The 14,283-nt window shown below is 49.8% G+C and overlaps 1 protein-coding gene and 1 long non-coding RNA gene across 2 annotated transcripts in view; one reads left to right on the forward strand and one right to left on the reverse strand.

Moving 5' to 3' along the window:
- Positions 1–14,264, forward strand: part of CPLX4 (complexin 4) — a 21,449-nt gene extending 7,185 nt beyond the window's left edge. The window contains exon 3 of the mRNA XM_024754785.1: positions 14,037–14,264. Within this exon, the coding sequence (XP_024610553.1) occupies positions 14,037–14,264 (228 nt within the window). The remainder of the gene's footprint in view (positions 1–14,036) is intronic.
- LOC112406104 (uncharacterized) lies at positions 6,475–12,443 on the reverse strand. Its single transcript, XR_003004490.1, has 3 exons — positions 12,028–12,443; positions 8,328–8,495; positions 6,475–7,463 (listed from the first exon to the last, which is right to left on the reverse strand). It is a non-coding gene; the product is annotated as an uncharacterized LOC112406104 (long non-coding RNA).
- Positions 14,265–14,283: the final 19 nt, after the last annotated feature.

Here is a 14,283-nt window from a genome sequence, read left to right on the forward strand (position 1 = left end):
CTCCGGTGCATCTGATGAAAGCACCACACATCTCGTTTGGAAGGAAGCAGAAATTAAGTGCACTTGCGTGCTTGCGCACACACCCACACACACCATCAACTGGCTGTGTCTGTTCCAGAAAGGTGGGGGTTTTTTGTGTTTTTTAAATTTTATTTATTTTTGGCTGCGTTGGGTCTTCGTTGCTGCACGTGGGCTTTCTCTAGTTGCGGCGAGCAGGGGCTATGCTTCCTTGAGGTGCATGGGCTTCTTATTGCGGTGTCTTTTGTTGCGGAGTCCGGCCTGTAGGCGCGCGGGCTTCGGGAGTTGTGGCTCATGGGCTCTAGAGCGCAGGCTCAGTAGTTGTGGCGCATGGGCTTAGTTGCTCCGCGGCATGTGGGATCTTCCCGGACCAGGGCTGGAACCCGTGTCCCCTGCATTGAAAGGCGGATTCTTAACCATTGCGCCACCAGGGAAGTCCCAAAGGTGGGGCTTTTTAAGAATACATATATATCTGTTGTTGAGGATATATTTTTGATGACTGTTCTGTTGTTTGGTGAAGATATAAGGAGAACTGGCTTTCAATTCTGGCTCTGACATCTGCAATCTCAGATGTTTTTTTTAGTATATCTGAGCCTCCATTTCCTCATCTGTAAACTGGGGGCAGTGATACCTACTTCCTGAGGTCTTTGTCTGAGATAATGAGGTGTACCTGACAAGGCGAGTGCCTGACGAGTGGAAAGCGCTCCATGGATGATCGCTCTAATTGCTGTTATTATCTCCATGCACAAAAGTTTTATTTCTTGATGATAACAACCAGGGGTCTTGGAGGCCTGGGGTGGGCACCCTGATGTTTGTAAACAAGGCAAGAATTGGAGGTCCCTGCACCACAAGTATCTGAGCTTTGTTGGTGAGTCCACGGTCCTGCTCACCTCAGTTCTCAGGGGTGGACGCCTTCGGGCTTTGTAAAATGAGTTTGATGCTCTTCAGAGAAAAAATAATTCCCAAATCTCTGAGCCAAGCTGTCCTTTGAAACAAGAGCCTTTCCAACAGAAACTATGGGAAGAAGGGAGAATTATAGCCGCATAACGTACAGATTCATATCCTCCCTGGAGCGATAGTGACTCTATCTGCATAGGCTACTTGCTCCCTAAAGCCAGCTAGAGGAGGGGGACCCCAAAGAAATCTATACATTGTTAACGATGGAGCCCAGTGTCTTTCGTTGCATGGGTTACTGCTGCCCGTGTGCCCATTTTTCTACAGCTGTTTCAAGTGCACAATGCACCCGGGCTGCCCCAGAAGAACCACCCCTCAGATGTTCTCAGTTCTTCCCCGGGGACTGTGTGCTGTAGCAAGGGCCGTGGTGGTGCTGAGGAACAGAAATAAATTTCTGGACGTGACTTTTTTTTTTAAGCCCATTCTTTTGATATTAAGGACCAGATTGTACATTTTGTTCTAAAGTGGTCGCTGCACTAGTGAGCCTGGAAAGGCCTGGTGGGCTCTGCTGTGAGCACCTGTCCCGAAGCAGGAGGTGGCAGCACACGTGAGGGACAGTGGCGGGTACAGGCTGGGAGGGCAGTGTCTGAGCAGCGGGATCCTCCCCTGGCACGCTGGGAAACAGCTAGAAAACCAAGCGCTGTAGCTGTCTCCGCAGCAACCAGGATGTTGAGAGATTTTAAAACGACTGACTGTAATTGAGGAAGCATTGAAGGAATTGGAATATTCAGCCTTGAGAGGAGATGACTTTGGGGAAATGACGACCATGGGGGATAGTCATTTCCCAGGCCCAGAATGTCATGCTTGGTTCTAATATTTGTATCAAGCCAGCTTCTCTAGAGGGGCCCATGCTGCTGGCTGGTATGGAACTGGCTGTAACTCTTAGGTCTTTCTTTAATTATTCAGAGGAACCCTTCATAGTGGAACCTTTAGAAAGCCTTCTTAAAAGCATGATGGGAATATAAGTGGTAGGTTTTCATCTCCTAGTTGTTCCAATAAGGAGCAAAGAGGCCCAGGAAGGCCAGGCAGTGCCCATGGGCATCACTGTGATTGGGAAAGGCCAAGGCCATGGCAATGTGTACAGTGAATTGGAGGGAAAGGGATGAGGGGCTGGCTGGTCAGTACTGGACCCTTATGGCAGCCTGAACAGGGCTGAGGGTGGCCTGGGCCAGCGAGGAGGTGGGGAAACAGATTCCCAAGTCATTCCTTGTATCCCCTTCATGGGGCTTGCCATCTTGATTACTGCACTTATTGGATTACTCATCTGATTACCACGATTAAAAGATGGTCATCATGGTATACATAGACAATGGATTGTTATCCAGCCATAAAACAGAAGGAAATCCTGCCATTTGCGACAACACGTATGGACCTTGGTGACACGATGCTAAGTGAAATAAGTCAGACAGAGAAAGATCAATGGAGATCTCACTTATACGGAGAACCTAAAAAATCCAAGCTCATAGATACAGAGAACAGGTTCGTGGTTGCCAGAAGCAAGAGGGGGGGGGCGTGGAAAAAACTGGGTGAAGAGGGTCAAAAATACAAGCTTCCGGTTAGAAGGTAAATAAGTCCTGGGGATGTAATGTATAGCATGGTGACTGTTTAAAGAAAAAAAAAAGGGACTTCGCTGGTGGCGCAGTGGTTAAGAATCCGCCTGCCAGTGCAGGGGACACGGGTTCGAGCCCTGGCCCAGGAGGATACCACGTGCCACGGAGCAACTAAGCCCATGTGCCACAACTACTGAGCCTGCGCTCTAGAGCCCACGAGCCACAACTACTGAGCCCGTGAGCCACAACTACTGAAGCCCGAGCGCCTAGAGCCCGTGCTCCGCAACAAGAGAAGCCACCGCAATGAGAAGCCCGCGCACCGCAACAAAGAGTAGCCCCCGCTCGCCGCAACTAGAGAAAGCCCGCATGCAGCAACCAAGACCCAATGCAGCCACAAAAAATTAATTAATTTTATTTTATTTTTTTTAAAAAGGTCATCAAAAGACATGAGTAGGACAGACATGGTATCGTCATTAGCAACGACCATGACCTCAGGATAGGCGGGCACATGGGAGAAGCACATGGGAGAAGCACACACTCCGCCCCTTCTTCTGGCCTCTCTAAACTCTTCCCAGGGCAGGTGTGGATACCTGCACTGCCGCGGCGCTTTGGCTGCGTGGTCCCAGGGTCTGAGCTGCATTTCTCTCTCTCTTTTTTTTTTTTTTTGTGGTACGCAGGCCTCTCACTGTTGTGGCCTCTCCCGTTGCGGAGCACAGGCTCCGGACGCGCAGGCTCAGCGGCCATGGCTCACGGGCCCAGCCACTCCGCGGCATGTGGGATCTTCCCGGACCGGGGCACGAACCCGTGTCCCCTGCATCGGCAGGCGGACTCTCAACCACTGCACCACCAGGGAAGCCCTGCATTTCTCTTTTTATTAAACATTTTTGATATACAGAAAAGCACATATCGTGGGTGTACACTCGATGCATCATCATGAAACTCATGCAAATCAAGGGACTTGCCCAAGGACTCAAAGTTCCCCTGAGCCTCTTTGGTCTTTTCCCAGTACTTCTTCATGCTCCATTCTTCCCCCACCCCCTCCAAACCGTGTGTCTCCACCCGGGATGGCAGACTTGAGAACTGAACACAACCGTCTAACAAAGAAAATGGTGCTGGGCGGAAAGCAAGGCTCACCAGGACCCTATGGGGCTCCTGATAACAACCTTCCCTCCCCTCGTGGTTTGCAGAATCCTCAGCCCTGGTGCCGTCTTATAAAATCCATGTTGGGTAAACAGCCGAGCTAATAGTATTAACAGCCCACAGGCGGTTGGACACATTCACCAGGTCCTCCAGCTAACAAGGGGGAACCCCTGGGGGCCTCATTCACAGTTCCTCACGGTCACTCGCAGCAGTTACATAACCGGCAGGAGCCGATTCTGGGCCCGTCCCCTCACCCAGGCCCAACAGAGAGCGGATTTGAGGAAGATGTCTTCCCAGGAGCCGTCAGGTCTAATGAGGATAACTGTGTCACATTTTGGAATGAGAACTGTATTTTCTAAAGAAATTATTTGGCTGGTGTTTCCTGTGAAAAAGAGTTTCAGTCGATTGCCAACGGAGCAAAGGAAATGTGGCCTCTGAAAGGAGGAGTGTAGCCCTGGTGTCCGGCAAACAGCACAGGCCTCCTCTCCGGGTTTATTGTTCACTGTCAAGGTCAACCCCGTTGGTCGTACCCTTGTCTTTTGATGACCACTTTGCACTCATCACATAAGGAGTCAAATAAACGCAAGCATCAAATCACAGTAATCGGACGTGTTTGTGGGAAAGTATATGCGTCGTGAGGACGTTCACATCCACCCTTATGTTGGTTTCCTCTGGTTTTCAAATTCCAGGTAATCAGGGGACTTCAACTGCCTAAAGTAACCCATGATGTTCATGTTAGATTTAGGTCTCATTCCACTAATGATCGTCTGTCCTGTGTCTTCAGGGTTTCCTCCCTATGGGCCTCTCCTTTTTAAAAGAGGTCAAGTCTCTCCCAACTAAAGCAAACAGCACTTTGAACGTGGCTTTCTGGGCATCTTCCTAAATGACTTGTTCCCACTGCTCTGCCGAAGGCTGCCTCCGGCCGACGCTCGGCGGTCGGTCTCAACGCGGTAGATGGTTCCTCTCTTTCCTTTGGGGACCTCCTCCTGGAGCAGCTCTTCCTGGGGCAGAAATTTCTTTGCCTCCTTTAGCTCACTGCTTCCTCCTTGGAGTCCTCTCTCTCCTCAGCTTCTGGATACGATCCTTCTCATTCTCCTTCTCCTGAAACTGTCCCTTCTCTGTCTCTTTCAAGGGTTACCCTTCCCCTGACTGTCCCCAAATTTCCGAATATCCCAGGGTGTTTCCTCCATTGCCCTTTGTCCCACTCAAGCCATCACATTCTCCCTGAATGGCTGCGTCTTCTATTGCTTTCAGCTGCCACTTAGGTGTTGATGACTCCAATCTATCCCGCCTTCCTAGACCTTCTCCCTAAATTTCACCACTGCGTCCACCTCTGCTCGGGCACCTCTTAGCTCGATCCGGAACAGACACCGATCCTCCCCCAGCCCTGCGCCTCCTGCAGGCTCCACCTCCACCGAGGGCACCCCCCCAGCACTCCCCCTGGAGTCACGCTTGCCTCGTCCCTCCTCCTCCAGCCCCACATGCAGCAAAGCACCAGGTCACCGTCATTTCACCTCATAAGTCATTCTCAGCTCACCCCCAAGTGCAGGGCTCGTCACTTCTCAGCAATTTTACTACAATACGTCAAGTAGATCGTTGACTTTCTCTTGCTTCCCTCAGAATTGCAGAGTGAGGTTTCCAAGATGCAAACTGATTCTGTTCCTCCCGTTTTTTATATATATATATTTTTAATTAATTTATTTTTTATTTTATTTATCTGTTTATTTTTGGCTGCGTTGGGTCTTCGTTGCTGCGCGCAGGCTTTCTCTAGTTGCAGCGAGTGGGGCTACTCTTCGTTGCGGTGAGCGGGCTTCTCATTGCAGTGGCTTCTCTTGTTGCAGAGCACAGGCTCTAGGCGTGCAGGCTTCAGTAGTTGTGGCACGCGGGCTCAGTAGTTGTGGCGCACGGGCTTAGTTGCTCCGCGGCATGTGGGATCTTCCCAGACCAGGGCTCGAACCCGTATCCCCTGCATTGGCAGGTGGATTCTTAACCACTGTGCCACCAGGGAAGTCCCCTCCTCCCCTGTTTTTATTAAAAACAAAAACAAAAACAAAACACGAAGGTTTACCATGACTTTTCAGAATAAAGTCCAACCCCCTTGGCCTGTACACCATGATGTGGCTACTAGCTTTCCAGCCTCACTTCTTGCTACCCCTCGCCTGGACTATACCACTTTCCTGCTTTGCGTCCCCTACACCCTGCTCCCTGTGACCTCTTTCCTTCCTGTAAGACGTTGGTCTAGTGCCACTTCTTCCAGAAACTTCCATGACCTCCCTCCCCTCCCCCTCCTCCATGCTCGCGTAATGCCTGAGTGCATGTCTCTTATGCCATCTTTCCAACCTGAATACTCTCACCTGCTGGATTGTGTGCTTCTTAACAAAGGGGCTGAGGTTTTGTCTCTGTCATCAGGGCCTTGCATGGTGTCTGACATGTAGAAGCTGCACATACTACACACAAACAGACACACACATGCATGCACACATACATATGCACATACTACACACAAACACATAGACACACACACATGCACGCACACACACACACCACGCACACATACATATGCACATACTACACACAAACACATAGACACACACACACACACAAGGTTTGCTGAATGATCGATGTCATAGGGAAAAAAGGAAAACAGAAACACACCCAAAGAACAAAGTATCAAAAACAGCAGAAGGAATCTATCAGCCATAAGAGCTACATTAAAATCAATTTTCATGAAAAAAACAAGACTGGATTCGACATTATGATTTCGTATAAAATACAGAATTACTTTATATAATAATTAAGATGTCATATTTTTTTGCAAATAGAGGCAGTAATACATTTTAAATAAAGCCACAAGATTTTTCTCTGAAAACAAAAGTGCCCCTCTTTCTAGCCAATTCAAAATGTATATGTAAGTCAAGCCAAATTAATAAGAGAAAACAGTTCCACAATGAACCCTAATCCTATTAACAGAATTGTCAGTCTAGGTTAGTCATTGAAAAATAATGTCATGCTCCCTGCTGAGCTATACGATTTAGTTACACCTGGTGTTTGTCTGCTGTATTAAGGGCATCGTTCACTTTGAACAAAGATGAAGATAGAAGAAAATCTATCAGTAGAGTTTCTTTAAATGTAGTGCATTGAAAGCTCCATTAGAACTGAATTTGAAAGTTGCCTCTTACAAACAGATTGGATTTTGTGAAGCTTTCTTTGCCCACTTCCTTCAGATCAGGGGCTCTCAGGGCTGCCTGGCCGGGTCCCAGACACTGAAACCTCCTGCTTCTGAGCAGCTGTTTCTGGTGGCAGCACAGGGAGGCCATCAGAGGCCCGTTAGGGGCTGTCCCTTCCCGCTCCTCCCTTTGCTGCCCTAGTTCAGTTGCTCCTTTCACTCGCGCCCTTGAAAGAGCCGTGGATTGAAGGTCCTGGGGGGAACCTGGGAAGGGAAGAAAGTCATCGGATTTGGATGTGTTGCTTAGCCGCACTTTCTCACTTAATCCTCACAGCCACCCTGGAAGGTAGGTAGATATCATCTCCCCTCCATAGATAAGAAGAGTGGCTCAGAGAGGGAATGGGACTTCCCAAGGTCACACAGCCGGTAAATGGCAAGATTCAACTCCAAGCCAATCCGACCCACTGGCCACATTTTCCTGCAAGACCTGGCAGCAGGGCTGGTTTCTTGTCCCCTAACAAGTAGAATGACATTTATGCAAGTATCTTCACCTCCCAGGACCTCGGTTTCCTCATCTGTAAAGGAGAGGCTTGGACAAGCGGCCTCTAAGAGCTTCTTGAGTTCCTCTGGAACATCTGCGTAAAAGAAAGAAGTTTAAGATGTACACAGTGGGAACATTTCATCCCACGAGGGGCCCTATGTGTGCACCCTCTCAGTCAAACATTAAAAACTGACGGCTGGGAGACTTCCCTGATGGCGCAGTGGTTAAGATTCCGCGCTCCCAGTGCAGGGGGCCCGGGTTTGATCCCTGGCCAGGGAACTAGATCCCACATGCACGCCGCGACTAAGAGTTCTCATGCTGCAACTAAGGAGCCCGCCTGCGGCAGCTAAGACCTGGCACAACCTAATTAATTAATTAATTATTTTAAAAACTGTATTCGAGGAGTCAAATCCACAGCCTCTGTCCCATTCTGGGTGTGCTGAGGGCTCTTTAAGTAGCTAAAGAGGGAAAGACGGTGTGGTATAGCAGAAGTTGCAGCTAGCAAGCCCGGGACAAGGTCTCAACACCAACTCATGCGTTAGAATCACCCGGGGAAGCTTTTTAAAAACTCTATTGCCTGGGTCTCTGCCACAGATCCCTAGAGCCAAATATGGGGGTGGGGCCTGACCATCGTGGTTTTCGACACTTTACAAAGGATTCAGAGGTACGGAGAGGGTCGAGAACCACTGTCCCCAGGGAGAAAACATAAACTCAGTTCTTCAGCAGCATCTGATCGGAGCAAGGATGAGGCTTTCTGCTGAAGCCTAGCCCCCAAGGGCCTCACACCCCCCTCCCTCCTGGTCCAGCCCGAATTCCTCCTTACTTTCGGCAAAGCAGGCCATGCCCCCTTTTCCTCTCTATAGAGGCGTTTTTTGACTGGCTGTATCCTTCGATCTACACGCCACCCTCCCAATGTCTTGTAAGCTCTGGCAGGATGGGAGCCAGGGGATGCTGTCACCTTGCCTAGGGTCCAGCGTGGCTGCCTCACTCATCACCAGGACAGTGAGGGGTGGTTTGTGAAAACAGGTAACTGCTGACACTGGAGGTCCTCAGAATAGGTAAAGCATCAAATATTAGATCCACTCGTCCACGGGAAAGAAATCCATTAATCCAGCGGTTTGGTATCCTGTAGACCAAAAACAAGGAAACAAACCAAAACCAAAACCAAATCTACCTTGTATCAAATAGACGGGTGTGTGCTTGTACACCAAGCTTGACTGACTGGACTCTTAAGTGGTAAATACTCAGCCTTTTGATCGTATAACCGTGTAAGATAGTTTATCATCGTATCTCCAGTTTGGTACAAGATGAAGTCCAGTTTATCAAGATGAGGATGTAGGAAGTCTGAATCCAGGGTCGTGCTTACCCTTCAGAGAGAGGTCAGAAATCAGTCACAGGGAATAGCAATGCAGGCTATGGGGCTATTTAAATAATGGGGCATTCAGCACTGGCAATTAAGATTATAAATCTGGTTAAAAAGCAAGAGATTAAAACTGATTCTGGTCAGCCAGCATAAAAATAATTAGCTCTTAACTGCATTAAACAATAGCGCAAGTTGATAAGCTTTCTAGAAAAGAGGAGACTTCTGAAACAGAACCCCGAAGAATGAAGTATAGCCTATAGTTCCTCTTTATATGCTGGTTCACTTCACTTTTCCCCTCACTCACTCACTCATTCATTCATTCATTTATTCACCTACACCACGGTTCTCAGCGCCAAACTTCCCCTCCCTCCCTGGAGCTGATTTGTATTGGCTGTAACCGCGTTTGTGCTCATGGGCTGTGATGAGGCACTGCTGCCTTTTCCTGACGCGTGAACTCTGTCAAAATATTCCTAGCATTCCCAACCTGGAGCAGCAGAAAGTCAGGAGAAGACTTTCATTGTGTGGATGGTAGACAAGGTCCTATCGGCAGGGTGGTTTGTCATGCAAGGGAGAGACAAGGCCCAGGGTCCACTGTATAAATCCCATAGACGGGCCTGAATTGCTTGCTCTGTCCCGATTTTTTTCTTAAGGGCTGGTACTCTCACACCCTCTCTTTCACTGTGCACGCCTCCTTTCTCCCAGGGATCCTTTCAGCAGGGATCTTGACGCCGTGCTGCGCTTTTTCCTCTAAAATATTAATAACCACAGCTACTGTTTGTCCAGAGCTGAGACGCTTACGAGGCCGTTTCACAATATGTCTCGTTCAATCTGCTCAGTAATCCTCTGAGGGTCCCACCTGGTGGGCATCAAATTGTAAGGTGACTTGCCCAAGGTCATGCAGTGGGCGAAGGACAGAACCGGTCTCCCGACTCTAAATCCCACAGTCTTCCCACCGTCATAGCCACCTCTGCAGGATAGGGGTCGGGGTGGCTGCAGCTTTTTGCAAATGGGAGGGACCCTAACCCTTGGCCTGTCCTAGGTCTACAGCTGACCCACAGTGCTAACGAGTCCGGGAGTTCAGGTTTGGTTCCAGAGGACTTCATTTTGTCCTCTAGACCTGCCTGGTTGTCTTACGCTTAGTTACGATGTGCCCAGGGCACAGGCTGCAGCCCAAGAAAATTGATTCCAGGACTAGACTCGTCACTTGCAGCCATGGTGCTTTGATGCACAGTCAGTAGCGTTGTCCTTCCGGAAGGATGCTGGTCGCAGGACTCTCTGACCACAGCCATTGACCACACCCAGTGCCGCCCTGAGCCCGGACAAACAGCACCACCTGCCCCGGGCCCTGTGCTTTAGAAGACTCTCCTCTGTTCCTCCACCGGCCACATCTTCACAAGGGGTGAGAAGTCTGCGGCCAAAGGGACAGGCCTGCCCACACCCCTCTTGTAGACCACACTCTGGCTGCCCAATGCCCTGAACTCCCTGCCTAAATGCATTCTGGGGCCTTCCCAGGCCTCTGCACCAGGTCTGTCCTCTCGAGGGTACACTGAGCTGCTGGCCTGAGTACCACTGGGCCTGAAAAGTAGGGTGGCGGTCTGCATACTGGAAACCATATACACAAGCTTGCCATGGAAGGATGGAACCAGGGACTGGGGAAAAAAGAGGTACAGGTCTAAGCCAGGGACCTCTATCAGTATTTATCCTCTGTGTCCCACAAACAATAGGGTGAGCCTGACAAGGGGTAAGGGGAGCTGGACCCTCTGGGCAGGTTTCTCCCAAAATTGAGGGCCTAGTGCTAAAAGGGAAATGAATAGGCCCAGTTTGCTAGGAATGCTGAGCCTCTGGAGTGAAGGTAGGGAGGGTTCATTCCCAGGCCAGAGGTAAGGGGCCAAGAGAGCGAGGCCTTCTGATGGGGCTGAGCACCACGTGCAGAGTCAAGACTATCCAGTGCAAATGCCCCTCCCCCTCCCTCTGAAGGTCATTTCATTCAGGAATATCTACCTTTAATTATATATAATTATATATATGCTTAATATTTTCCAGATAATTCAGTTATCATTTAATTACTCTTCTGTAACTCTTAGGCAAATAACATAACCCCAATTTATAAATAAGGAAATAAAGCTCAGAGAGGTAGTGTTAGGTGCCCAAGGTCACACAGCCTGTAAGTGGTGGCAGTAACCTTCATGCTCAGGTAATCTGATTCTCAAACCAACACTTAACCTCTAGGCTGCACTGCCTCCAGCGGAGCGTAAAGATAAACAAGTCAGTAGCTATGAAACAGAGCTCTTGACAGTAGAGAGGGCCTGCACATTCAAGTGTTGTTAAGGCTGCTATAGTCCCTGACAACGGGCTCACCGAGTCATTCAATAAACATCTATTGTCCGTGGCGACACGCCAGACACTCCGCTGGGTTCTGAGACTTACTGATGAGTAAGTTACAGCCCCCTGTCTTCAAGGGAGGTGGAGTGGGGCTTCTTAAACTTTAGCAAGCACCAGAATCACCAGGAGGGCTTGCTAAATCACAGATGGCTCGGCCCACGCCCCCAGCTTCTGAATCAGCAGGTCTGGGTGAGAATGTGCTTTTCTAACAAGATTCCAGGAGATGCTGCTGTGGCTGGCCCCGGGATCCCACTTTGAGAACCACTTGGCTAGAAGTTGTGCCGACCCAGATCCCCTCTGTGAGTTGGGAGGCAAAGTGGAACCCCACTACCCTCCCTTCCCTGGGCCAGTGGAAGGAGGTAAAAATAAATCCAAACTGGTCCAAAGCAGCAGAGGCAGAACAGTGAGCTGCCCGGTGAAGAGGGTGCTGGGGAGCACCGGCCGGGAGCCCTCCTGAGTGCCTCGGGTCTCTTTGGGCACCAACTGGCTGGCTCGCTGGCCCTTTGGCCCCTCTAGCTGCCTGTCCCTCCAGGCCCCCAGCAGCTACTCTGTCCATGTGCAGAGATCTTATTACGAACCAGAGGGGCGGGGGTACCAGGATTCCCAGCAATGCCTTTGCAAATCGTGTATGTGTGGGCAGGGGTCCCGCAGTTACATGAACTGAGAATCACCGGGAGGCCCTGCTTTCCCTCCCGTCCCTGTAAAAATGCCCTGAGGACCATCCTCAAAGGGATGCCTCAAAGGGCAACCTGGAGGGTAGGTAAATAAAAAATAAACAGAAATGGAGGATTGGCTGGGAGCCCCTGGGGATTAACTAATTAATCCCCACACCAGTTTGATGAGGGACTAATTAATCCGTTAAGCGCCTTGAGGGGAAGAGGCCTGGCCAAGTGCACAGAGAAGCTTCTCTCACCTGGGGAGTCGACACTGAGAGTCGCCATTCCCAGGGGTCTCCAGGGAGGGCCTGGTGAAGACCACGCTGCCCAAAGGCATCCTCGTCTTCTCAGCATCAGAAGTCGGCCTCCCGAGGTGGGGAAAGAAAGCAAGGAAGTAAATACGAAGAGGGAACTCTGTGTAGGGCAGGGCAGGTAATCTAGAAGTTTCGCGTTGGAAGGTGAGCCGCTGAGCTCCATGACGGCGTGTGGACAACACAAAAAAAGAGCTCAGAGCTGGTGAACAGGATCGGCAGAGACACCACGTCAGATCATTCCAGACAAAACTGAGACTTCTCTCTTTGGCTGGCTAACTGCCTCTGTCAAGCTAGCTCCACTGGGTTTGCAAAAGGAAAATAACTGAGCAGGGGCCAGCGATGGGGGAACCTGTCCATCACGGCTGAGCTGAGGTATCTGCCCTGGTGCCTCACATCCTCATCTGTCGATGGTGCCCTGGGGCTGCCAACATGATGGCATACCCTGCCCAGAGGGGGTTTTTACAACCTCATCCTGAGTGAAGTTCACATTGTTTTTGCCTAAACTGAAGTTTTCTGGGGGGAAAATATCAAAAGTCCTTTGCTGCATTTTGTAACAAATTATGTCAACTTTTAATGTTTAGAATAAATCTTTTTGAGTTAAAAAAAAAAAAAAAAGTCGGCCTCTCAACCTGTTTCTGGAGCCAGGCTTGCTGTCACTTTACCCAGAGAACCAAATAAAAGGAGCTCTGGGGAAAGGCTGTGGTCTCCAGCCTCTCGAAGGCCATTGGAGAAGTCTGGAGCTACAGAGCATCAGAAGTGGGGACTTGGCAGGTGCCCAAATCTTTCTCCAATCAAATCAATGCAGTCTGCTTAAGACTGAGATGACCATTTCGCCTTTGTGTGGTTTTTCATGCCCTTTGGTAACAAATTCCAGGCTGGTCACAACATCCTTGAGGTGGGCCCTACAGTCTGCATAGATCTTTCCCACCACTTAGACCACAAGATCACTTAGATCTTTCCCATCACTCGCTTTTCTGGTGCTCTTTTTAAACTTTTGTGTCCCCAAAGCCCAGTTTCCCTCACGTTACAACCTCAGAAATTTATATCTGAGACCTCTCAGAAAATTATATCCAAGAGCAGCCATCTGAGAAAGGAAACCCTTGCCTTTCCCAGAGAAACTTTTTCTCTAGATTCTTCTCTGTTACAAAACAAAGGGCTCTGCAGCCTAAGGGTAAAGGGATTTCAGAGGCCAGGCGGCAGGAACTAAGAGATCGTGGGACAGCCACAACTAGGACCACAAAAGGAAATTGTAAGGCATCTGCGACAAGCAAGGCTAAACGGTGCTGGCCTATTCACTCAATAAGCTGGTTTGTGCGCCAGACTCGCTTCCAGGTGACAAGGATATAAAGTTGAGTTTGAGGTGATTCTGTGTCTAGTAGAAGGGAGGGAAGGGGCGATGGTTAAACAGACGTTGCCCCTGAAGAGAGATGGCTGGATCGAGGGAGCACTGTCTGGCCCTGTGAACCCAAACCCCACCCTCCAGAGTGGGGTCCCTGAGTCACAACAGCCTGGGGCTGATAGACAGCAAAGCTTGCAGAGCTGCCCTGAGGCGGAGTTGGTTAAACTTTCTGGGCATCAGCACGACAGGAGAGGGATTCTTCAAATGCAGATTGCTGGACCCCCACCCCAGAGTTTCTGATTCAGTAGGCCTAGGGTGGAGGTGGAGAATTTGTCTTTCTAACATGCCCGGTCCAGGGACCACACTTTGAGAACCACTGTGCTAGAAGGTTCCAATCGACCCAAGTGCAGTGAAAGGTGTGGGGGGGGGGGGTTTCTCAACCGGGATGTCTGGCCTCCATAACTGGTACCAGGCCCAGGCTCTGCTGCGAGGTGGCCAAATGTGCCATTCCCTCCATCCATCCGCAACAGACCTCTATCTCTCTGCTGCTTTCAGGATTTGTGTGTTTGTTTTAGAATGGCTTCTCCATCTCCGTGTTTATTTTGCCGCACAGAGTGAAATGGACGAGAACCAAATCCAGATGGCTGGAGATGATGTGGATTTGCCCGAAGATCTCCGGAAAATGGTAGATGAGGATGAAGAAGAGGAAGAAGATAAGGATTCTATTCTCGGGCAGTTACAGAATCTCCAGAACATGGACTTGGATTCCATCAAAGAAAAAGCCCAGGCCACCTTCTCGGAGATCAGGCAGACAGCGGAGCAGAAGTGTTCTGTGATGTGAGGGGCAGGGCAGGCATGGA

The sequence above is a fragment of the Neophocaena asiaeorientalis genome, unplaced genomic scaffold (genome assembly GCF_003031525.2).
Source record: "Neophocaena asiaeorientalis asiaeorientalis breed wild unplaced genomic scaffold, Neophocaena_asiaeorientalis_V1.1 scaffold124, whole genome shotgun sequence".
Classification (NCBI taxonomy): Eukaryota; Metazoa; Chordata; class Mammalia; order Artiodactyla; family Phocoenidae; genus Neophocaena; species Neophocaena asiaeorientalis.